Below are 26,225 nucleotides of genomic sequence, written 5' to 3'. Positions count from 1 at the left end.
AACCTGCCAGTCCCTCTCAATTATGTAACTTTGAATGCGAAACTAACTACTGAATGAAAAGTATGCTATACAGAGAAACACTGTGGAATAGCCAAAATGTTAAATATAAAACGAATAATGCACTGTATTTTTTTATTTAGATGAATGTAGTCTTGCACCACCTAGCAAGATATAATATTTAAAACTTCTGAATTACAATGTAGAAAAATGATTGAACCCATTTTATATATATTTTTGAGTCGTTTACTTACAAATGATTTAACACATTTTATCAAGGTAATAGTCTGTATCTTTCACTCAGTGTTGTTGTCTGCCAGAAGCTGTCATAAATCTATGTATGAAAACCCATTTTCACTAAATACTTTTAAGAGATGGAAGCTTTTACTATATGTTTTACCAGAAGAAAAAAATGCAGTAATTGGAGGTCCAGTAGTAATCAGAAAAACGAGCTGATGAAACAGAATTCAGATTATTCAGGTAATTTATTCAACACATGGTAGGCAGCTAATTACAAAATATACATATGATCGGAAATGTACACGTGTTATTAGTGTTTGCTGTCGCTTATTTTGGTTTGGGTTACAACAAATGTTTCTTCATGAACACAATAAAGAAACATACACTGTTACCGTAGGGAATTGTCAAAATGAAAATGTACTTTTTTCAGAGTAAAGCCCTGTCAGGGGTTTTCACTTAATGTGACTGATTAGACCCCTCCTCTGGTCGACATAGCTTCGGCCCTCCTCTGACATTGAGGTATAATCAGCCAGATCATTGAACACACCAGTTTGATGTTCAGAAAACAATTATCCCCAACTGCTGTAGGTAAAACAAACCATAAACCACAACTATTACATTTCGCACTTACATTATTGATGTCTGGGACGTGAAAAGTAATTTAATACGATTTTTCTTGACGTTCAAAGGAAACACCCTACTCACAGTAACAACAACATCTCCCTTTACTTGGAATGACTAGTTGACAGTGGAGTGTAATATAAGGTTTTAATCACAACATTTAGTTTGGGTATGTACAGTATGAATTGATTGATCATTAAAATAGAACTACAGGAATTGTAATTGGATTCAACACATTTTTTTTTTAGTATTTCTTTTACTTTAAATAGAGGATAGAATAGATAAAGAGTGAACTGCACTCAGAGCACTGCATTACAACTTCCTGATTGCGATTTGGCTAAAGTGTACTATGGACCCAGGCTAGCTTTTGTTTACTATGAAGTTTGCATAGTGCACTTGATTCATAGTTTGGTTGCTGAGTAACGTTTAGCACAAGCGTTTTTCATATCTGACCTGATAAAAGAAAACAGCTGCAGCAAAACAGACACGTGCTGCTTCATCACACCCAGAAGCATTGTCTCTATTGAATCTTATTTGACTTACAAGGCGGCAACATGTCCGCCACTGGACACAGCAACACTCAATCACATGAGTACAACTTTAAAGCTTTCCAGTTACAGTAAGTCATGCATAAATCAGACTCAAATGCGTACATAAAGCTGTTGAGAATAATAACGCTGCCTGTGCTAGTTTTGTTTTCACTGTGAAGGAGTTTGCAGTCCTGTAAATACAGACTGCCACATCTTAAAAATATAATCAAGTCCCAGAAAGACAGACAGTCCCAATGACTCCCCTCCTAAGGGGGGATGAGAAAAAGAGGAGTAGGGGGAGGAGAGGAAGGATGGTGCTGTTCATTCTTTCTCCATGCTGATGACCAAACTGAAAGGTGGTGAAGAAGAAGGAGAGGAAGAAGAAGCCCTTATTTCTTGACAGCACCCCAGATGATGAGTCCGATAACAACAGAAACTACAGCCAACACTATCATCAGGATGCATATCTTCTTCCGAGAGCTCCGCTGCGGGGGGAAAGAAAAGGACCAGTATTTATTTATTTAATAAATAAGCAGTGGTGGAATGTAGCTTAGTCCATTCTAAATATGTCCACTATTTTAACTATGTCACCTTAGAGGTCAATCTCATCCTTTTCACTGCAGTGCATTTGTTTGATAGCTTTAGTCACTTTGCAGATTTGGGTTATTTATACGAAATATAAACTACAGTATATGTTATTATTATATTACATTGTACATTTATTAGTAATAAAAAATAGCTCCACATTTACACATTATTACATCAATATTATAAACTAGTGATCAAATATATGTTAGTCTAAAAAGGACTACTTTTGGTATTCTAAATATATTTTGATGCTAACACTTTCATTCTTTTGAAAGACTGAATTTTTACACTGTGGAAGTACTACTTCAACAAATTGAAAGATAAGTACTTATTCCACTATTGTACATAGGTATTAGACATGATCTTGAATTGAAAACATTTATTGTGGTTATAAGTGTTTAATAATGACTTAAAACAACATCATAAATCACATCCTCTTGTGTCTTAGTTTTCCCCTTTCCCATTTGAATGCCTCTCCTCTTAACCTCCTTGTTACTCTCCTTGATCCTTTCCTTACTCCCTTCTTTTTTAAATCACTGTGCTCTTTGTCCTATCTGAGATGTACCTGGTATTCTGCAGCGCGGGCCAGCTGTTGTGTTGCGCTCTGGACGTGCACATCAGCGCTCTCCACATTGGCTTCTATACTGTCTGCACAACACACAGGAAACACACCGTTTAAGTGTGTCACAGGTGGGAGGAAGGGAGAGAACACGTGGTCCAAATCTAAAAACTTGTATTGTCCCGGTCAACACCAAGGATCATTTGGACAAGGTCATGGGATTCATTTCGTTTGTTCATTATTCAAAGCAAAGCAAAGCCAGGCGGTTTTGTTTGTTTAGCATTAATCATACAACAGGGCATTATATGCTCTTTAAAGTCGAATAACAAAAAAACACATAAAGATGTATAATTTAGTGACAAATAAATACAAAAGATGTCCTAGGGTTTAAATCAGGTAAAACAAATAACTAACTCAATGTATAACCTTTGATTTAGATTCAGATATAAGAAAGTTTAAAAAGTATAAAAAAGAAGATACATTTTAAACCATTACAGGGTATGCTAGTATGTAAAAGAAAGCCTCTGTGCTGACGTGCCTTAGTACGAACTGTGTTTCTCTGGAAATGGTTTGGGTAAATATGTTGTTACATTGACTAAAGGTGGCATTTATAAGAATGCTGTCCCAGCCCACATTCCTCTTATAATAAGTGTTTCAGTTTTAGGTTGTTCCATTATTCGAGGAAGAGGAAGAAATCTAAGGTCAGGTGAGAGCTTACCGATCATGTCTCCCTGCTCGTGGACCATCATCCCCAGGTCCTTGAAGATGTCATTGATATCTGTGATGTCCGACTAAATGAAGAAGAGATGATACCAACACATGTGAAAGGGAAATAAAGAGCTGATTGAACATATAAGTGTCCATGCTTCCATTGACATTTGATTTATATTCACACCTCCAGCTGCCTGATGGAGGACTCTCTCTCCTGGATCAGCCTCAGGTCGTCTTCAGTGATGGCTTCAGCCTGGGCCTGCACCTGGGAATCACTGTGGGGACAATACACTCATTCAAAAAGTAATAATGATAACAGAAACTATATTATTGATAATAAATAATGGACCTACATGAGGAAAGGGGGCATATTTCCGAAGCCATCATCCGGCTGTCCTCCCTGTTCAAGGAAATTAAAAGAGTTGAATAGACATACTTTTGGGCTTGCTGTTGCAAACATACTGCAGAGGATGTTCTTCACTGGGGTTGTGGGTCAAGCAATGATTTGGTGTGTACTGGATGCAATAAAATGTACAGCATTCTTGATCAAAATACCTCTAAAAGTATAAATAATAATAATCCATGGTACCGGTATTTATTTTAGGCTTTTCCAAGGGCTCAAAGCACTTTACACTACATATTGCATATATTAGACATACTGTGGACAATCCCCACAGGAGCAATTTAGGGTGAAGTGTCTTTCCCAGGGACACAACGACATGCTGACTGCAGTGGCGGTCAATGTGGGATTGAATCTGTGCTTCCCTAATTGAGTTTCAACAATATTTCACATCCAAATATGTTTGCATGGGGACAAAGAGTCAATAAAACGTTTATTTTAGATTCCTTACCAACCATTTAAAGCAGTAACGAACCGTTCCTGCCTATTACCATGAACAGCTATACAGATAACCTTCTGTGTAAAGAGATAAGCAGTGTGTAGGGCTGTCCCTACGGGAGCTGGTGTCGACTACAGTTGCATAGTGATAGAGCTTCTCCTGTGAACTTCAAGTTCAAATAATTATGAATTAAAGATAATTACTTTTATGTATGTATGTTTTTTCTTACTTTGGTTAAGTTGCTGAGTGCATGGAGAAATTCACCTGGAAGATGTTTTTAGTCCCATGCATTGATTGTAATTGCCGAAAACCTGCTCACTTGATATGTAAAATCACCAAAATGATAATATTAATGCAATATAAATGGCTAATGCGAAGTTATATTACCTCAGTATAACTACATTTTGAGAAACTAAGATGTAATGCTGCTTGTTGTTTTGTTCTTTTTATATCTTTATTTTAAATGGATGAAATTGTTTATCCAACTACCCATTTGTTTGTCAAACCTCGGCACTTTTGTGTTTGGATCATTTTTGTATGCGTGTTAAACTGTTAAAAATGTTCATTAAAAACTTTAAACATGGAAAAGGATTGCAGTTTGTTTAGATAATAATGGCTCAAAAAAAGGGTTTGGTAAATGGATTTATCAAACAGGTTACTCACCGACACCCTGGAGCTGGCTCGGACTCTGGCCACAAACTCTCTCTCTTTGTCGGCCGCCTGCCGCTGGGTCTTCTGGAAGCTGTTTAGGGCGGCGGAGAACTCATTAACTAGGCGCTCTTTCTGTAGCTTTCTCTGCCGCTAAAACACACACAGAACAACAATGTTAACAGAAACGCCCCGAGTTGAAATCTGTGTGAACAAGCAGGTAAATAATAAACAATCAAAATCAAGGGAGAGGTTTAGGTTGCGGTCGAATTGTCAGTTAAGTGTTTCCTAATGGAAAGTACCCAAGTGGCCGCCATGATAAGAGCTGAATTCTCTAGAGATGATAGGAAAGGAGGTTTGAAACTTCCCTTATAACCTCCTTTAGCTTAGGAAACACTGGACCTTCCTTTGGGATAACGAAAGTAGAAAATGCTGCCCCACAATGCCTTGCGGCCGCAACATTTACCGTGACACAACATTCGAAGTGCTTTGTTTTGAACGTTCATCACTATAATAATCAAAAGGAGAAATATGAATGTTAGTTTTCACTGAATTTATCAAATAAAGTCAACATTTCACAGTGTTTACTGAGCTGTAAACACGTTTAATGGTGATATACACAGTGATAGGTTGAGGACTAACAAGTTTAATAAATACGTTTGTATTTATTTTAAGATCTTTTCATACAATCATACGTATTGGGATAATTTGTATTAATGTGGAGGGTGAGGATGACGAGCATAAGTTTCACTTTACTTTTTTATTTAAATTCCAACCTTGGTCATGAAGAAAATATGTTTCTCTGTTGTCCACGTTCATAAAGCATAAAACAACACCATCAGAGCACGGTGCAAAGTATCTAGATGCGTTTACAGTAGTCCGCCGTTCTTATTATACATCCATGTAGTCCGCTGTATAGAGATCTGTAGTTTCCCCACAGCAGACGCACATTTATGACGTCCGCTGGCGCATCATAAATACGTCAGATAGTATAAGTGCAGTCGGATTCTCAAAGCACCGCAGTCTCTTTTCCTAAGTCCTTTTGAATTCTCCTATCCACTATTCCTTAACCCCGTGACGTTTCACACAGAGGTCGAGGAATAGACGATAGGAGCTGATTTTTTGACAATTCGACTGCAACTTTAGAGTTCAGCACCTGATCGGGGCCAACAGGAAGTGCACTGAATGCCTTGATGAGTCTGTCAGTGTCCTTCGCTAGCTGGTTGCCTTGCTGCTGTTTCTGTTGCCTGGTGAGCAAAGAACATCATTTGGTTAAATAAAGAAGATAACATTCGACCCAACATTCAGTAGCCTACCAAGTATAAGCAGTGTATTGGTCTGAAGAAGAAACACATCCATAGCTGTGTGTGTACAGTAGTTGACAATATTAGCATTAGCCTGTGTTACATTTCAAATCCTCCTGAGACCCAGAAAGAAAAAGGTTTCAAATGTCCTTCTTATTTTTGATCACACAAGTCTTTAGGGTGGTATAAACATAATGACTAACAAAAACTAAAAATATATTTTTTTATTTTATTGTGTGTCCTTTGTAGAGGACATCGGGTGTTAGTTATGCAAAGCATAGTATACAAACAACATTAACATACAAGAACATTTTGACAACATTAGAGCACAACAACTCAATGCAACAAATATTGAGCCCTCATTTGTAGTACTCCATCCTTTTTTGAAATGAGATACATCTGACACTTGAGGCACTTGATGCATGTTTTCCCACTGCATCCGTCTGCCATGACCCCTACAGAAACCTACGTGTTAGTTTTGGCCCATAGTGGACTCCAAATGTTGTGTTGTGTAAAATGGGGGAAATAAAAAGTTAGCAAATCCCCATGTCCTCCTCAGAGGACATTCATAAAAACATTTAGTTTTAGGTCAAATAAGTATTACACTGCTCTGAAAACTCACTACACTAACTCCTAAGATGTGCCCTTACTATAATTAATTAAAATATTGAACTCACAACACTGGTAATTACAAAATTACAAACTTACCATTTCTCTTTCTATAAATAGTGCTTGTGTTGATGGAGGCCATTTTGAAATACAATGAAATTATCTTTTTCAAAGCCACACCCCCACATATGGCATATGTTTGAAAAGCCCAGGATGTCCTCTGTGGAGTACAATTGGACTTAATGCTGTGGCATGTATAACCTCAAAGTAACGGACCAAAACCCAATGTGCTTCACAGAGGACAACAATGAATGGGTGGGTCTCTGGAGGATAAGCAGTTTATTGGTCTGAAGAAGAAACACATCCATAGCTGTGTGTGTACAGTTGACAATATTAGCATTAGCCTGTGTTACATTTCAAATCCAATATGCGCAACCAACCGTTACATTTTGTTTGGTTGATCACTGGACAACTTTCAGAAAGAAATTCTACTAAGGTGTATCTTTTCTCCAGCTGCATTTTTTACTAAGATGTTGAATATAATAGACCTATTGTCCAAAAACCACTAACTCACAGGGTCTGTTGTAACTTGCTGCTGTCCTGCTCTGTTCCCAGCGTAGAAACGGCCCTCTGCAGCTCCGAGGCTAGTGAGGAAGACAGAGGGCACACACTGTTTACAGTATCTGTTCTGATGTATCTCCACATGTCGACCATCATTCACATATTGGAGTCAGCTGACGATAAGACTTCTGTGTATAGTGTGTGTAGTGTGTGTCTTACTCAGCAGCGTCAGCTTCTGGATGCTGGAGCTGATGTTCTGAACCAGAGCACTGGGGTCCTCTGGATTCCCTGCACGGTAGGCCATGATTGAGCTGTGGAGAACACAAAAAATTATGATGACAGAGTATTATATTTCTGGGTGCGTTGTTTTCTGTACCCAATTTGCCCAGAACAGTTATTTTATCACAATGTGTTTCATTCCTTGATACCTTCAAGCTGTCAATCATATTACCAAGTATGAAGTATTTAAACGATGCATGCATTTGTTTTTCGCCGAATCACAGCAAGTGGTTTTTTATTTAACATGAGGTGTGATTGGCCCAGATCGTCCATTGTGGGGTGAAGTCCAATGATCGTGTGTAAAACTCTTTGGATGGTATCATAATTTTTAAACAAAACACAGCAACAGCAAAAAGCTTAAATAGCCAAGAGTCACATTCAAACATTAGACGCATACATGACGGTTAATATCTCATTTACAAACTGTAATTTTCTTTCATACAAAACTTGAACATATTTTTTTATGAATGAAGGGGTATGAGAAGCTAATCTGAAAGAGACTTGTCAGTATCAAACAAAAGAAAGAAAAGAAGGAAAAGAAAGAAAAGAAAGAAAAGAAGGAAAAGAAAGCATTAGTAGGCACTGGTCTAGAATAATATTAATCTCGCTGTACGCTGTGCTGTATTACCTTGACCTGAGACTAGGGGGCTTGCCCATTCCATTTAAAAGGTCACCTATGCAAAATGTACTTTTGCATGCTATGTCTACATACATGTGTCCCCTCTTTGTTAAGAGATTTGGAAAGTTTCAGGAAAAAATATTTTCTCTCTTTTGGTCCTGATCCATTTATTTTTTAAAACCTGTCTGAAAATGAGCTGGTCATATTTTGGCCACTCTGTGATGACACAATGTTCTTTTGGGTTGTGCAACCATTAGCCATTAACCAACCTAGGTAACACCCGCCCACCTGATCACCTGAATCTCCTCTTTAGAGCACCATTGTGGTTTTTAACCAAACACTTCTGCAGGGTGCGTTGAGTTTGCCAGTTCATTTGCATTTAAAGATACACAAACAGCACTTTTGAAACAGGGCTGAGACAACAATCAGGGCCGTCCCTGGCCAACTTTTGGCCTCACGCAAATTATATGATGAGGCCCTCGGTGTCGCGAGCGTCGACGGACGGACGCCGCTGCTAGTGGATGCTTTTAGTTAAACATCTGCTCTTGTGTTTGAATATAAGCCTAGCATTTAACAGGGTTGGGTCAGGATTATTTACTTTAGTGCAGTCAAGCAGACTTCCTGTAGGCTACTACTTACTCAAGAGAACTCAAACCATGACCCAGCATGTAAATCAACATCTGTCAAGAAATCATAGGTTATCCAGCCCTGTTATTGCTATGGAAGGAAACACGTTTGCTGCTTTAACTAAAGCATAATGATATATTGTATCAAACTGTTCAGTTTAATTCAACGTGTTGCACCCTCCCTGTCTCTGTGTGTATGTTACCCTTTACTACAGTGGCTGCCGACGAGAAAAATGCGGAAATCACATGAGCTTTCCAATGACAGGGAGAGAAGAGCATCATTTATAGATGTTTACTACTAAGGCACTTATTAGTACACTGGTTAAAGTTGTCTTTATATGTACAGTGTTGACTGCGGGTGCAGAAGGCATTAAGTTACAATCAAAGTCGCAGCACAATCTGAAATGTTTTCTCTCTCGTTTCCGGTCAGAAAAGTACTTTACACTATCGTCGTTGCCCCTAAAAAAATAAACGGGATCATAACATAGTATCTATCTATCTAACCCGGCAGTGTTGTCAATCCTTGCTAAATGTAGAGCTAAATACTCTTAAAGTTGAGACTTTACCTTTCTTGTGGCTTGCAGCAGCGATGTGTTTCCTGATTCTCTGCCCCTCCCCGTCACATGATGTCTGTCAGCAGTGCAGGCAAAAATCACCGCCATAAAAACATACTAAAGGACTAAAGAGATGGTTATATACAAATATCAGAAGAAAAATAAGTGAACATAGATATGACAATATTTGTACTATTATTATAATAGAAACCGCATATTCCTACCAAATAGCCTACATGTAGGAATCATCTCAGTGAAAGTGAAATAACAGTTGTATTTCTTAAACGTGATGCCTCCCTCAGCCAACAAATGAATTTAGATTAATAAATGTGATCTAAAATATATTAAATGGACAGTGCTCTAATATTGCCAAGGTAACGATGTAGGGGAGACCAGTTGTAACCTTGTAACACGGGACAGTTGTAACGCCTTCAATATCTCCAATCACAAACAAGCTAGAGTACGGTGGCCCTGAAGTGCAAGACACCACAGCATTTCAGAAAACACTACAGCATTTCAGAAAACACTACAGCATTTCAGAAAACACCACAGCATTTCACAAAACACTACAGCATTTCAGAAAACGCCGCAGTATTTCAGAAAACGCCACAGCATTTCAGAAAACGCCACAGCATTTCACAAATACGCCACAGCATTTCAGAAAACACAACAGCATTTCAGAAAACACAACAGCATTTCAGAAAACACCACAGCATTTCACATTGGACAGAAAGGAAGGACATCTCATTTCTCTAAATGCACTTCGAGGACCGAGCATCGAGCATCGAGGAGGCTCTCTGGAGGAGCTCTAACCGAGGATACACTGATGGGTCCTCCACGGTCCTCCACGGCTCCTTCGTCAACACACTCTCACTCCCTAAGCGTCCAATAGCGAGACGTTTGGTCAGTGTCCATGGCGTCCAATTGTGACGCTCCTAGGCTCCTTCAGCGTCATAAAGGGACGCAAATAGCTTTCAACTGATTGCAATGTATTCCCATCTGCGTCGGGATTTGACGCTCATGGAAGCACGGCATTCGTTTATGTCGGCTGCCCTTAAAGGTAATGTGAGCGTCCATTCCCAGGAGTAAAGGATGGCAGAAGACACTACACTACCCAGAATCCCCAGCTATCGTTTGGACTACACCATGTGCTCTGTTTGACAAACCCCGTGATAGTCCTCAAGCTCTGTGATTGGAGAGTGTGCTCCGAGGGTTAAGCTGATTCTCGAACAGCACTTGAAATGGGATGGAACCACGGCAGACTGTCCAAAACTGGATTTGAACGGGTCCACCGTGTCCCCCCTCCCCCACCCAGTCCCCAGAACTACACATGCTGGCTATTCTGTTTCGCAACATGTTCTCTATGGCACGTCTCTACTGGGAGTTGTAGTTTTAAAAGACGTTTTCGTATTTCCCATAATAAGAAGTTGCCAGTATTAAACTGTGTACATCCCTGGAGGTTTAGGGGACAGGAAACACTCACATTTAAAACATATAATTAATAAATGGGTGAAAATTGCTTGTGCCCATTATGGGCAGTATTAATATATATACCCACATGCCAGCTAAGGTCAGAAGAGCTTTATTTAACAGCTGGTCTTATGTGTGTGACCCCTGTGATAACATTACATTACATTAATTGATAAGGCTGAAACATGCACTTGTCAAGGTTCAGAGGCACATTTTGCAAATATGGCAGTAGCCATCGATCAGCTTAAGATAAGATATACTTTATTGATCCCAAGTTGGAACATTTGCGTTACATCAGCATGTGTAACAGTTAAATATGCAGTTGTGTTTATTTGAAAATCATTTAGTATAATCACACAAATTCTGTGTTTTATATTCAACAATTCTGTGTTCTTTATTTATTGATTGTTCAATACCTGACAAGGACGGAGATGAAATATCTACATACATCTTATAAGAGTATAATACATTATGTATAATATCAGTTAACAATAAGTGCTTCAACATAGTTAACATTGCTGGAGGTATGCACAAATATTGATAGATGTCTTGTAATGCACTATTGAGGAACCTGCAACCCAAGTTTTTCATTCAGTGCAGAACTACACCACAGTTGTGTAGGCCTATATGATATGTCAATAAACCTTAGAAAATCATGAAATCTTGAAAGGGATGTGCAAAATAGTCATTACATACAGTCTTTAATTAACTATTAGTAGAGAATAACGAGTAATGAATATACTTTTCTGTCAGAGTGTAAATAAACCAACCCACTGTTATAATCACACTCTCGACCTTGTTCTGACTTATGGTATTGAAATTGAGCAACTATTAGTCGAACCGCATAATCCTGCTTTATCCGACCATTTCTTAGTAACTTTTGAAGTACTGTTACTAGACTACAAAGCATTAGTCAAAAGCTCTTGCAGCAGAAACCTATCTGTTAGTGCTATAGCCACATTTAAGGAAGAGATTCAACCAATACTTAACTCGATAGCATGTCTGCATGTAGGGGAGGAAACTTATACAAAATGTACACCACCCCAAATTGATCATGTTGTTGATAGTGCTATAGATGCGCTGCGAATAAAATTAGATTATGTTGCTCCTTTGAAAAAGAAGAAAATAAAACAACATAGATTAGCTCCATGGCATAATGCCGAAACCCGCAAAATAAAGCAAAAGTCTAGACAACTTGAAAGGATATGGCGTTCCACTAAACTTGAAGAATCTCGTTTAATTTGGCATATTACTCTCAATGAATATAAGAAAGCACTGCGTAAAGCGAGAGCAGCCTACTACTCTTCATTAATAGATGAGAATAAGAATAATGCAAGATTTCTTTTCAGCACCGTAGCCAGGCTGACAGAGAGCCACAGCTCGATTGAGCCTTCTATTCCCTTAGCACTCAGTAGTAATGATTTTATGTGCTTTTTTAACGATAAAATTGTTACTCTTAGAAACAAAATTAATGACCTCTTGCCTTCGACCAGTATAGTGTTATCAACAGCTCCCGGAATCGTAAGTTCTAATATTACACTAGATAGTAAACTAGAATGCTTTTCAGCCATTAACCTTGAACAATTACATTCAATGATTCTCTCTTCTAAACCATCAACGTGTATGTTAGACCCAATTCCAACTAAGCTGTTGAAGGAAGTTTTTCCATTAATTAGCACTTCTTTATTAAATATTATGAATATGTCTTTATTATCAGGCTATGTTCCACAATCATTCAAAGTAGCAGTGATAAAACCGCTTCTTAAAAAGCACAACCTCGATCCAGAGGTTTTAGCCAACTATAGACCTATTTCTAATCTTCCGTTCCTCTCAAAAATTCTTGAGAAAGCGGTCGCAAAACAGTTGTGTGATTACTTAAAAAACAATGATTTATTTGAAGATTTTCAGTCTGGCTTTAGAACACATCATAGCACAGAGACAGCTCTGGTTAAAGTCACAAATGATATTCTAATAGCCTCAGACAAGGGACTTGTCTCTATTCTTGTTTTGCTCGATCTTAGTGCTGCATTTGATACTATCGACCATGATATCCTATTGCAAAGACTAGAGCACTTAGTTGGCATACAGGGAACTACTTTAGGCTGGTTTAGGTCGTATCTATCTGAACGCTCTCAGTTTGTACGTGTTAACGATGAATCTTCCACGCAAACCAAAGTTAGCCATGGAGTGCCACAGGGCTCAGTGCTCGGACCTATTTTGTTCACATTATATATGCTTCCGTTAGGCAATATTATAAGGAATCATTCTGTAAACTTTCATTGTTATGCGGATGATACTCAACTATATTTATCAATCAAGCCTGATGAAATTAATCATCTAAATAAAATTCAAGACTGCCTTAAGGACTTAAAAACGTGGATGACCTTAAACTTTTTGATGTTAAACACGACCAAAACTAAAGTTATTGTACTTGGCCCGAAGAATCTACGAAACAAATTATCTAAAGACATACTAACTATGGATGGCATTAATTTGGCCTCCAGTGAGACTGTAAGGAATCTTGGTGTTATATTTGATCAGGATTTATCCTTTAACGCCCACATAAAATCAATTTCAAGGACCGCCTACTTCCATCTACGTAACATTGCAAAAATCAGGCATATCTTGCCTCAAAACGATGCAGAGAAACTAGTCCATGCATTTGTTACTTCTAGGCTGGATTATTGTAACTCTTTATTATCAGGGAGTACCAAGAAGTCAATCAAGTCGCTTCAGCTGATTCAAAATGCTGCGGCTCGTGTACTAACCAGAGTTAGGAAAAGGGACCACATTACTCCTGTTCTGGCTGCCTTACACTGGCTCCCTATAGAACACAGGATAGAATTTAAAATTCTTCTTCTCGCCTACAAAGCCCTTAATGGGCAGGCGCCATCTTACCTTAAAGAACTCATTATACCCTACTGTCCTACTAGGGCATTGCGTTCCAAGAATGCAGGGTTGTTGGTTGTTCCTAGAATCTTTAAAAGTACAATGGGAGCCAGAGCCTTTTCTTATCAAGCTCCACATTTGTGGAATCAGCTTCCAGTTTGTGTTCGGGCGGCAGACACCCTATCCGTTTTTAAGAGTGCGCTTAAGACCTTCCTTTTTGATAAAGCTTATAGTTAGGGCTGATTAGATTCAGCCCCTAGTTTTGCTGATATAGGCTTAGTTTGTCGGGGGACATCTTACTTCTTCCTTCTCTCTGTCTATACCCGTGTACACTCATGTTCCGATTAACCCAGCTTCCCCAAATGTCTTTCTTTTTGGTGTCTATATACGCTGGGATCCGGAGTCATGGATGATCCTGCGGTCCTGTGTCCTGGATCGCGAGCGCTGGATCTTGAGTCGTGGCTGTGGTCCTGGATCATAGGTCCTGGATGGATATCCTCGTGGATTCATCTTCCTATTATACACACATGCATTTCCAAACATTTGGACTACCTATGTTGCAAATGTATTATCTTTTCAATTTACACACGGCATCTATTGCACGTCTGTCCGTCCTGGGAGAGGGATCCCTCCTCTGTTGCTCTCCCTGAGGTTTCTCCCATTTTTCCCTTTAAACTGGGTTTTCTTCTGAAGTTTTTCCTTGTACGATGTGAGGGTCTAAGGACAGAGGGTGTCGTATTGTCATACTGATATTCTGTACACACTGTGAAGACCACTGAGACAAATGTAACATTTGTGATATTGGGCTATATAAATAAACATTGATTGATTGATTGATTGACTTTATAGGGATCGTATTAATATCTAATAATAAAAATAATTAAATTCAATAACATGCTTTAACCACCAGGTGTCCCTTTATATCAGCTGTGCACCTTTATGGTGTAAATACAGCCTATCTACCAATCGGATCAAATATAAAAGTGAGCCGAATTAGTGTTGATACTGCAAGGAGACGTATTGTGTGAAAAGAAATGTAAGATGTTGTTTAATGGCTGATATATTTATGATCCACGTCACGTTTTCAGTTCCTCGTGTTTGTCTTCTCATCAGGGCTCTATAAATACAGAACTACGGCAGATATGTAATATGTAATGCAGCCGAACCGTGTATTACAATGCCGTTATGTGATGACTTTCAAAGAGAAAAGCAAGCACACTCGGAATAAAGTATTATTATTTATTTTTTTAAATGTTTTCGGTCTGTTTCCGGTATTTGTTAATGACGATGTGCTGTGAGATGTGAGACTGGAATTGCACAGGGGGGAAATAACGTAGGCTATCTTTAGATGCGGATTTTGTTAAACTAATATGTTTAGGCTGTGGACCAACACTATACATTGACGGGGAAGGGGGTAGCAATAAAGATAACAGAAATAATATCGATAGCAGCGTCCCTAGCAACCACCTTGGTAACAATGAAAACGTCGCGATTTCCTGAAGTAATCTTCGTAATAACTAGCAAACTAAAGATCATGTACATCCACTGCACACATAATCTGAAATAACAACTCATATTTCTCGCATCAAATGACATCCAAACGCATTTTAATGGCCAAACTAACTTTAAAATAGGCATTTTCTACCGAGAATAAAACGAATTTCGGCCATGTTTTCTTTTTCTGCAGGGAGAAATTTGAAGATCATGTGACATAGACGCCAGCCATCGGAATGAATGGTGAAAAAAATGGGGTTTGTCAAACAGAGCACCTGGTGTAGTCCAAACGATAGCTGGGGATTCTGGGTAGTGTAGTGTCTTCTGCCATCCTTTACTCAGAAAAAATATTTGTTTCTCCGAATCGAAGGGGAAAAATACAAAGGCATTGCACACAATTTAAACCAATCAATGTTGTGTAATTAACAAGGATAATCTGGTGTTTTTTAGTCGATGAGTAGTGCAGATATCACTGTAAAATCAATCGACAGTAAGAGGAATACTTACTTCCGGGTGTACAATTCTCCGTTATCCAATGGGAATGGACGCTCACATTGCCTTTAAGGGCAGCCGGCATAAACGAATGCCGTGCTTCCATGAGCGTCAAATCCCGACGCAGATGGGAATACATTGCAATCAGTTGAAAGCTATTTGCGTCCCTTTATGACGCTGAAGGAGCCTAGGAGCGTCACAATTGGACGCCACGGACACTGACCAGACGTCGCTATTGGACGCTTAGGGAGTGAGAGTGTGTTGCCTTCGTGGATGCATTTCCGGCAACAGAGATGTTTCAAAGAGTCGTGACGCACGGCCAGACTTATCTCAGCCAATGACAGCTCTGCATGCATCCCCTGGATATTATTTTAGTAACTGCTCTCATGGCGACGCGATGTTTCCAGAGAGAACAGCTGTGAGGTCCATGCAGAAAGCAGAGCAGTGTGTATAATATAGTATATCACTCAGTATAACAGGCCTACTCTCTTTATTTGCTGTAGTTTAGTAGATATCTACAAACAAAGAGTCCATATTTTTCTAAAACCATTTAGTGCTTCACATAATAAAATACACAACGGCTGTTAGGCTGTTAGGTGTAGGTGCGTGTGTGTGGTACAGTGTGTGTGTAGATGCAGCGGACATACAGGTCTCAGTTGGTTTGGTGTCTTCTGCTTACTTTTAATACTTGTAAATAAAACTTTTGGCACATAATTTATTTTCCTCATTGTAGCGAGAGGGGGGGGATATATCCAGTCTCTGATAGTGTTACGTTATTATGAGAGTGCTATGTTGGATTCTGAAATTGTATATATATATATGTGTGTGTGTGTGTGTGTGTGTGTGTGTGTGTGTGTGTGTGTGTGTGTGTGTGTGTGTGTGTGTGTGTGTGTGTGTGTGTGTGTGTGTGTGTGTGTGTGTGTGTGTGTGTGTGTGTGTGTGTGTGTGTGTGTGTGTGTGTGTGTGTGTGTGTGTGTGTGTGTGTGTGTGTGTGTGTGTGTGTGTCCGCATCTGTAGCCTGTTATTGTCTCATTATACGGCACTGTGAATGAATTAAAAGTAAATATATAAGTCGTCATGAACACATCTCTCCAGGCAGGCCCGGACTGGCCATCGGGAGGACTGGGAGGTTTCCCGATGGCCTGGCCTGCTAAGTGGCCTGCTGGCCTGAGGATTTTTTTTTTATGTATGTATTGTGAACGCAACGCTGCGCAAATGTGGGTCTGACTCTGCCTCACAGAGGGTGACTGGCTGTCTACATGATGTGGCCTGCCGACATGGCCACTTTCATACAGATCATACTAATGCCCTCGATTGGTCTCTGTGTGTCATTCAAGCTCGGGAGCTTGTGTGTTAGTGTATGTGAGGCGCGAGCGAGTGAGATAAAGCGCGCGCACCGGTTACGTGTATTGTTGTTGTTAGTATCTGGTGCTAGCTAGCTGCACAAACGGATATAAGGAGCTTTTTCAACAACAATGTGGAGGAGAGTCCTCTGCTGTCAGACTGAGAGACTGATAACTACAGCTCAGGTGAGGTAAAGGACTCTGAGTGTTTAGATAGTTAACTTAGTCCAAGTTATCTCAGTGGGTCTCAAATGGTTTGGTCACCATAAACACATATTTCCATTTGAGGGGGGAGTGATTAGTAAAATATGCATGAATAAAATAAAAAACATTAACTAGGTGAAAAAAGGTAAGATAAACTGTTGAGAGCTAAAACTAGTCTTTGCTGCTGCCTCAAATGCCCCTTTCACACCAGCGCCTTTTCAGCTCCGGCTCGGAGCTAGAGCCTGAAAAGCGCCGGGTTTTCCAGTTCACACCGGAGCTGCGCCGGCTCTTAGCTCCGGAATCCGCTTCATTTCCAGCTCCAAAAAATTGTCGGTCCAGAGGCAAGAGCTTTGGAGCTAAGAGGTGACGTCGCTTACGTCTCTCTTACGTCGAGGCGTGCAGGAAACTAAACCCACCTCCCATGGGTCGACTGTTATGCCTGCCTACAAGCAGTAGTGCTTATAAACACACTTTATAAAGTCAGGCAACACTAACCAGGCTTCGTGTGATTCTGTTTATTTGTGCCTTACTTTGACCATCCGTTCACTGTTATCGATCATTGTGGAGAGAGGCAGACGTGTTGTTTTGTATTATTGCAGCTATCGGATGCAAGTAGTCAGTTTAGCTTCGGTTGCTATGCTAACATCACCCGTTTTATACCAGAGAAACTTTCATAACAGCGTTGTGATACCAAACAGCGTCAATTCAGACTGACACACATTCACTTAGGCTAAGGGGAACTGGGGATATGCATCAGCTGCTTGTGTGAGTCGGACAGTGAATACTTTAGAGCGGCCGCTGCAGTGTGAGCTAACCGGGAGCTAACGGGAGAATAAACTCCTGTGGAAGAGCAGCACTGCAGCGGTCGGTAAATGCTGCAGAAACACATTAATAAACAATGAACCACGGCACTCTGGAGAAAAGTATAAGGTTGGAGAAGTGGTTATTCAATTTATTCTGGCTTCGTGTGATTAAAAGCAACACGATCATCGACCCGACGCAGTTGTTGTTGTTGTTGTTGATGTGAGCTGCCGTAATGGCTGCCGTTGGGGGGCAAATCAGCGATGTAAACGGTGACGTCATGACGCAGCAAGGGCAGCTCTGGGGCGCCAGTGGGCGGTGTGCACAGAGCGGGAGCTGAAAAGGGAAACCGGAGCTGAACCAGAAAAGCTCCCGCTCGGAGCTAGAAACTGAAAAGCGCTGGTGTGAAAGCCGCAAAAGAGGAGCAGGAGGGAGAGGGGGGAGACAGGTGAGGCTGGTTCAGGAGCACAGACACACTCACAACTATAAATGAACCAAAAACAAATAAATAAACAAGTTTCAATGTTTTTTCATATTGGTTATGGCCATGTTTTTATGATTTTTTTAAATGTATACAGTTATGTTTCATATGCGTGTAGTCTCTTTATTTCCCCCTCAAAATGCACCTGATTGATGCATTTAAGTCCAACATTTAAAAAAAAATCTTACCGGGGGAGCATGCCCCCGGACACCCCTATAGGATTTGAGGTCCACCCCCACTTAAAATATGTTCACATAGGTTCCTAAATAGATTTGCAAATTTTTTTAAATAGTAAGCCATGTCCATATATTTATTTTTGGGTAGTAGATTTAGAGGGCTATCACTATGGGCAGCAAAGCTGTAAAAGTTGACAAATAAATCCAGCAAAATGGCACAAAAAACTGGTAGTGGCCTGGCTGGGTATATAATTCCCGGCCTGACTTATTGTCCCAGTCCGGCCCTGCATCTGTCCATCAGACAGAGGGCTGCTGTGCCTCCTGTCATCATTAATGGACGTCTCTTTAAAATGACCGCTCAGAGGAGAGGAGAGGAGTTCTCATTTCTCTAACCGCCTGCTGCTTCCCCTCCTCTCTCCTCGGTTCCCCTCCTCGGCTCCTCGGCTCGCATCTCCTGTGGGCGGGACTAAGTCTCGAGGATAGGAGCTGAGGAGGGGAGTTAGAGAAATGAGAAAGGGCCAGGGTATTCCTTTAGGCAGAAGACTTCTTGTTTGTGATTGGACAGAGCCAGCCAGAGAAGCACTGCTGTGATTGGTTGTTTTTGCTGCCAGTCAAGAAATGACGCTTCGTGATTGGCCAACACCCGACAGCGAAATATGTCCCAACACATCAGCCGTTAGCACACACTCAGAGCTCACAGCTCCTCATATCTGTTCAGAAACTGGACAAAAGTTAAACATGTACAAACGACAGACTGTCTATGTCATGGTGAATACAGTCGCTGTCGTTGTTGTGAGTGTGGACGGAGTAGCAACAGGTTAGTTTAGCCTGATGGGTCCGATTCCATTCAGAAAACACGCATTTTAAAAGCTTTTCGCCTGCCGTCTCTGCAGACTTGTCAAAGCGTTAATTCATGGTTTTTACTAACCGTTATCAGTATGTAGTTACTTCGGCATCACTTTGAAACCTGTATTACAATTAAATCACGGTCAAATATGTTCATTTTGTTGTAGTTGGTATCTCCCATAGAATTTACATGGAGATAAGCCCCGCCCCCTCTCCAGGGCCTCTTGTTTGAATGACAGGAGCAAACACAGCTGACAGCCGCGGTGAAACTCGAGCAATTAGAGCGATGCGAATATTGGGTGGTCTACCATAGTATTACTATTTACATGGAGATAAGCTCCGTAAAAACCATGAATTAATAAAGCATTAATTATGTGTTTACTCCTGTCATTCAAACAAGACGCTGGAGAGGGGGCGGGCCGTATCTCCATGTAAATCCTATCGGAATCGGATCTATCAGGCTAAACTACCTGTAGCTGCTCCGTCCACACTCACAACAACGTCATACAGACATAAATAAAGCAGCGACTGTATTCGAAATGACATAGACAGTCTGTGTTTTGTATATGTTTCAGTTTCTGAACAGATATGAGGAGCTTTGAGCTCTGAGTGTGTGCTAACAGCTAACGGCTGATGTGTTAGGCCAATCACGAAGCGTCATTTCTTGACTGGCAGCAAAAACAACCAATCACAGCAGTGCTTCTAAGGCTGGCTCTGTCCAATCACAAACAAGAAGTGTTCTCCCCAGGGCCAGCCCTCGGCATAGGCAGTATAGGAGAATTCTAAGGGCGCATCAACCCATAGGGGGCGCCGAAAATTGAAAAAAAGAAGAAGTTAGAAATAAAAAATATTTTTTTTTTATTGTTTTTCATAACAACACAATTTCCCGATTTTGGATCAACAAAGTACATCTTATTATCTTATACTAACAGAACTACGCCTATATTGCGTACAGCACCCATAAACTATGGCACACCCCCCCCCCAAATCAAGTTGAACTGCCCCAGTCCCAGTAAAAACCAAAGGTTTATGTGAAATTGTTCTTTTTTTGAAATAATGGTTTCAGTGTGCAATTATAGGTTTTAATTTTGTATTTGTATTCATTTAAAATAAATCAAACTCCCAAAAAACGTACACAGCTTCTATGTGCTTTTATTAACATTGGAATTTACTGTGTAAGCGGCCGCGAGGGGGAGAGCTTTAGAGAGCTCTCTCCTGAAAGACTGAGAGGCTCTGATAACCTCAGCTCAGTGAGGTAAAGGCACACCTTTATATGATCATTATAGTTATAAAAAAATAAGAGAACAGGTGAAAAACAGGTATAAAATACTGACAGTACAAAAAAGTTGTTATTAATAAACAAGAATACAGTTTGAAAGGGGAGTGATTTGTAAAATATCCATAAAGAAAAAGAAAATCTGCTTACAGTTCTGTTTCATATGGGTGTTGAGCGATGTATCCATAGATCTCCTAATGTTGCTCTCAAAGTGCACCAGATTGATGCTTTTAACTTCAATATAAAAAAAAGTCTTCCCGGGGGTGCATGCCCCCGGACCCCCCTAGAGGAGCCCCCCCCCCCCCACTTAAATCATGTTCAAATGGATAGGAAACTAAATACAGTTGCACACATCTTGTGTCAATATCTTTGTTTTTGTGGTCATGCCACAACCATGCACGTGCGAATCATAGTGAGTGTCTGCATTTTGGGGGGGGGGGGGGGGGGGCGCCAGCTAAAATCTTGCCTAGGGCGGCAAATTGGTCAGGGCCGGCCCTGGTTCTCCCTAAGGAATACCCTTTCCGTCCAATGTGAAATGCTGTGGTGTTTTCTGAAATGCTGTTGCGTTTTCTGAAATGCTGTTGCGTTTTGTGAAATGCTGTTATGTTTTGTGAAATGCTGTTGTGTTTTGTGAAATGCTGCGGCGTTTTGTGAAATGCTGTAGTGTTTTCTGAAATGCTGTTGTGTTTTGTGAAATGCTGCGGCGTTTTGTGAAATGCTGTAGTGTTTTCTGAAATGCTGTTGTGTTTTGTGAAATGCTGCGGCGTTTTGTGAAATACTGTAGTGTTTTCTGAAATGCTGTAGCGTTTTCTGAAATGCTGTAGCGTTTTGTGAAATGCTGTGGTGTCTTGCACTTCAGGGCCATCGTACTAGAGTGATGAAACTCACTCTGCAAATGCTCAGTTAGATCAAAAGATCGCTGTGAAAAAAAGGAGCCACATTTAAATCTCTCGCGAAAGATATCAGCAAAAGTGTGTTTCTGAGGTAAAACATTAACAACAATTATATGATGTATTTTTTGGATACTGTCTTGAGATTCCAAATGGATGTGGAATCCAAACTGGTATTATTAGAATCACTATTTTGTAAGCTAAAAATATAACTGGCTAAATGGTCAAGCTAGCAATCAGGCAGCACTCTTGGTCCTGTAAAGCCTGGGCACACAATGACTGCACAGATGGAAGTGACTTTTACACCTGCCACAACTGTGAATCAGATTAATTCCATCTGGTGTTCGGTTTTAAGTTATGTTCATTGTTTGTTGGAGGATGTGTAAAACCCCATTACAATCTTGCTGCCTTAGAATTTCACAGCTTTCCCTCTTTTTTGTCATGTAGTGGGGAAAAAGGTAACCGTTATTAACATGCTACAACCTTCCCTGGCATGTGTTACAACCGTCCCTGTACACTGGGATGGTTGTAACAGTTGAGTGACTGTATTTAAATACATTTTCCAACCTGTACTTATTTCATAAAAACACTTAAATACATTGTTTCAGTTGATACATTGAGAATGTATAATATAGCAAAATGGCTATCCTAGTGTAAATGTTTTTTTACTTATTGGGGAAAACCCAAAAAGTGTTAAAACTGTCCCTGGTCTCCCCTACTTTATTTGAGTATTTCGTTTATATCTGCTATGCATTATACTAATTGTTTGTGTTACATAAAATATTTGAGTTACAACATATCAGTTTTTCTTTTTTTACAGCATTTTTTTATATTAAAATACAAAACACTAAAATGGTTCTTGGTATTAGCACCAGCTCAAATTGAAGCAATATGAAAATGCTGCTTGTTTTTAAACGCATATCTGTAATATCATAATTAAAATCCCTGCATAATGAGGACATCAAAGTTATCCTTTTTTATTTGTAACCTTGTATTTCTACCTGATCAGATAAGCTAAACTATACAATTGTTGCTCTGGTTCAGAGAGTTCAGTTTGTGGTCATTCACATCTGCACAATGTGGATTTACCTCTTGACTGATAGGACATTAGTTTTTATCTTGTTTCAATCTGCATAAAAGTTCTCTGGGTTCAAGTGACTTAATCGAGCTGCATAACAAGGGGATGTTTCATAATGTTACATGGGCCATTCTCATTATTGTGGGTGATTGGATCAAGTCTGATTGTTGAGTTGACTGTTAGCTCTCTGTTGTTGTCTTATTTCAAATTGACAACAATAGTACAATAACAGTACAATATAGAACTACCTTTGATTTTGTGTGTGTTAATATAATGGAGTGAATTTAGGTAACTGAGTATTTGGATAGTGTTGAACAGTATGTACACACATTATCTTATCTGTCTGTCTTTGAGGGTCCATTGAACCATGTCACGTGATTTCTCCATACAGGCTTTTATATAGTATAAAAGACCTGTGTTTATGTGACTGAAGTGTCAGTCCAGTGTACCCTCTCCCAGATCCTTAGTCATGCTGCGTCCCGCTATCCTCGGCCTCCTCCTGGCATGTGCTGTGTCTCTTAGCAGCTCTGCCGTAATTCTAGAGAATGGCATGCCCGTCCTTTGGGTCCACACGGCTGGCCAGTTGTCCGACCTGCCGGTACAGAATGACATCCTGAATCCCGACCCATGGCACTTCCTTCACCGTATGAGTCTTTACCGACTGATGATAGCTGCCACAGACCCGTTTATGGGATCCATGGGGACAAATGCCACAGACAGTCCAATCTGGGGACTTCCACTGCAACTTGGATGGATGCTAACCTCAGGTAAGAAAACAAATATGTTTTGGGGAGGAACATACTTACTAGTTTGTTTCCTTCTCCAAGGTGAAAGTGTATAGCGAATCTTTTCACCAATATAATGAATAAATAACCTACTGTAATTCCTAAGACAAAGTCCTATAATGAGCAAACATAACAATAGATTGCCACCAGCTGCCACCATCGACACACAAACTGATGGCCTTATGTACAATTTGTATCTGCAGGGCGTCTTGCTGACCCAACCGGTGTTTCAACCTGCGGCCTGCAAACAGGAGATACTATGTGCATTTCTACTGAGAGCTGGTGGAGCTGTACGTTTGACAAACACAGACCTACTATACTGTACATACAGTACATACACATAGAAAACATAAACCAAGCCACTTCTTTTTCATCCAGGTGTAAACTACTTTGTCTCTGTACTGCCCTTCCTGTCTGCCGCACAGCAGGGCTTCATGGGAGACGGACTTCAGGTAAATTCACCCTAAAACATGCCAGTGATAGTTGTTGAGATATTTCAGTCTGTATCATCAAAGCAATCCTAAGAGGGCTAGCATGGCTAAAAGAAGACAATAAAAGCATGCATTCATGGATTTCCTGAATAGTAGTAACTGCTAATAGTTGGGATATTTTGATCATGATGAATATGATTGTAATGATAACTTATTTTTGATACTATTAGGTCCAGATGCAGGTACCTGAAGGTGTACTGGACTATTGCACCACATATGCTGATTGTTTGAGTCGCTACCCTGACGCCATGGGTAAATGGGATGCCTTTTTCCAGGTACGTGAGTTACAAACACAAACAAATCCACATAAACATCTTCATGAAGCGACGCACAGTGAACACTGTTTCATTTAGATTAATAATAGCCTGTCTTCAGCAACCCATTGGAATATCTCCCTAATGTTGTCTGTGTGTGTTTAAAGGGTCTCAAGGCTGCAACTGACTCCCCTCTCCCTGAAAATGAGAAGAAAGACTCCCTCCTCGGCCTCTACTGGGAAGCACAAATGGCTTAATCTTATGCCTCTGCTGCATGCAATGCCAGGTAATAGTTTGACATTTTTGGATATCACACACTTTTCTCAAGACTTTCTTAAAGACTGGCTGCAGTGGGGATGCAGATAGCTGGGCTCTGTTTAAAGCGACAAAAAATTACCAGCAGCTCTAAAGCTCAATCATTACTCTTACGCTTTAGTCTTGCTTAATCCATGAAAGATAAAAACACAGAATTCAATCAATCACATTTCACATAAAATGGCGGACAATGAGTGACTTTCAAAACAGTCCAGCTGTTCCTCTCTGTTCTTAAACTTTACACGAAACAAAGCTAAGCTTGATCTAGCAACAGTATGTCAGAAAGTTATTAGAGAGAATTTTTCTTAACTTGTGGCAACAAAGCCAATAAGCTGTCTGTTGTCTCCTCTACTCCAGACAGAGCCACTTCTCCGCTGTAGAGTTGGCGTTTGCTAAGAACTGGCTAAACTTAGCCGAATACGTTTCTGCAGCACATTTCCAATCCAACTTGGCAAACTCTGCAATGTTCATAACCCCTCTTCCAAGTCGTATTTTAAAGGTATGTCACTACAACTGCAGCCAACCCTTACATATATATATACAGTTTAAATTCCTCTTCATTTACCCAATTCCTGTTTTTTGTCAAATGTATGCCACTAGGAGGATGACCGAGCGCCTAACATAGCCGATCTGAGTACGGATGAAAACCATTCACTTTCTACCTTCTCCTGGATGTCCACAGCCAACACTCTACTGGGTAGGACACACATTACATTATAATGTAGCCTTCTTTATTGCATGCGTGAGTTCCTAAGAATGACCATGATCATGTAATCTTCCAGGTGGGAGAATGGTGACTATGTGGAGAGCTGCCATGTGTTCAGTGACCACAAGAGAAAAAGGCAGAGAGATGCTCGGGCAGCTCTTACTGGATCCCACATTCGCTACAACCACTTTCCTTTCAATATTCACAGGAATGGCTACGAGCTGCTGAGATACAGAGAGAAATCAACTCGAATGAATAAGTCATAATCACTTTTTCCATCTGAAAGTTAAAGAATCTGTTTTGATTTGTTATATTTTTGTTCTTGTGAATATGTGTTCCACAATAAAGCCTCATGATGCATTGGTATAATAAATAAACTAGTGTACAGTTGTATTACATGAATTCATTTGTTACAATTTAAAAATCAGTGTTAATCCAATTAAGAGGATTAGGACCACATGAGAAAAAAAAAAAACGTTTTCTTTATGTAACATCCCAACATTTATTTCTCATGTGGCTTATTTACATATATCATTTGGACAGATACCATCAAAAGCTCTATTCTGTACCAATGGCGCCTCCTTGTGGTAATTTGATGTAAGTTCTAACCTAGCGTGGAGTGTCAATGGGCAAAGTACAAAACCATGTAAAGTTCCCACTATTTGATGACATACATATTAGAAATAACACCTATAATATTATAATATACAATTCTTTGCTAAAAGCTGACACAATCTGTTTGTTGTCGCAAATGAAATTCACATGATTGTAACCTATTATTAAGTTATTTTGTATTCCTGGAGAAAACATCCACACATTGTGCTAAAAGGCAAACAGAGAGGCCATATCTTTGGGGAGAATGATGTCGATTATATTCGATTAATATCAGATGCAGCCATCTTGTCCAGAGCCATACAAACACTGAAAGCCTATTTTCAATTCGGATACA

The 26,225-nt window shown here is 40.0% G+C and overlaps 2 protein-coding genes across 2 annotated transcripts; one reads left to right on the top strand and one right to left on the bottom strand.

Moving 5' to 3' along the window:
• Positions 1–463: 463 nt before the first annotated feature.
• stx7l (syntaxin 7-like) lies at positions 464–9,406 on the bottom strand. Its single transcript, XM_034076220.2, has 10 exons — positions 9,298–9,406; positions 7,427–7,518; positions 7,221–7,290; positions 5,890–5,980; positions 4,749–4,886; positions 3,600–3,646; positions 3,431–3,521; positions 3,254–3,326; positions 2,542–2,624; positions 464–1,873 (listed from the first exon to the last, which is right to left on the bottom strand). Exons 2-10 carry the CDS (start codon positions 7,509–7,511, stop codon positions 1,778–1,780), a joined length of 774 nt encoding a protein of 257 aa, XP_033932111.1. The 5' UTR covers positions 7,512–7,518; positions 9,298–9,406; the 3' UTR covers positions 464–1,777.
• A 12,393-nt stretch (positions 9,407–21,799) lies between these two features.
• On the top strand, positions 21,800–25,504 carry LOC117439627 (protein LEG1 homolog). Its single transcript, XM_034075617.1, is given in 9 exon segments — positions 21,800–21,820; positions 23,159–23,492; positions 23,714–23,800; positions 23,889–23,962; positions 24,172–24,276; positions 24,423–24,541; positions 24,928–25,069; positions 25,171–25,267; positions 25,353–25,504. Coding segments are annotated over 9 exon segments (1,131 nt in total).
• The last annotated feature ends 721 nt before the right edge of the window (positions 25,505–26,225 follow it).

This window comes from Pseudochaenichthys georgianus, chromosome 24, assembly GCF_902827115.2.
Source record: "Pseudochaenichthys georgianus chromosome 24, fPseGeo1.2, whole genome shotgun sequence".
Taxonomy (NCBI): Eukaryota; Metazoa; Chordata; class Actinopteri; order Perciformes; family Channichthyidae; genus Pseudochaenichthys; species Pseudochaenichthys georgianus.
Note: the sequence above shows the minus strand (reverse complement) of the source record. Positions and strands in the feature narration are given on the sequence as shown.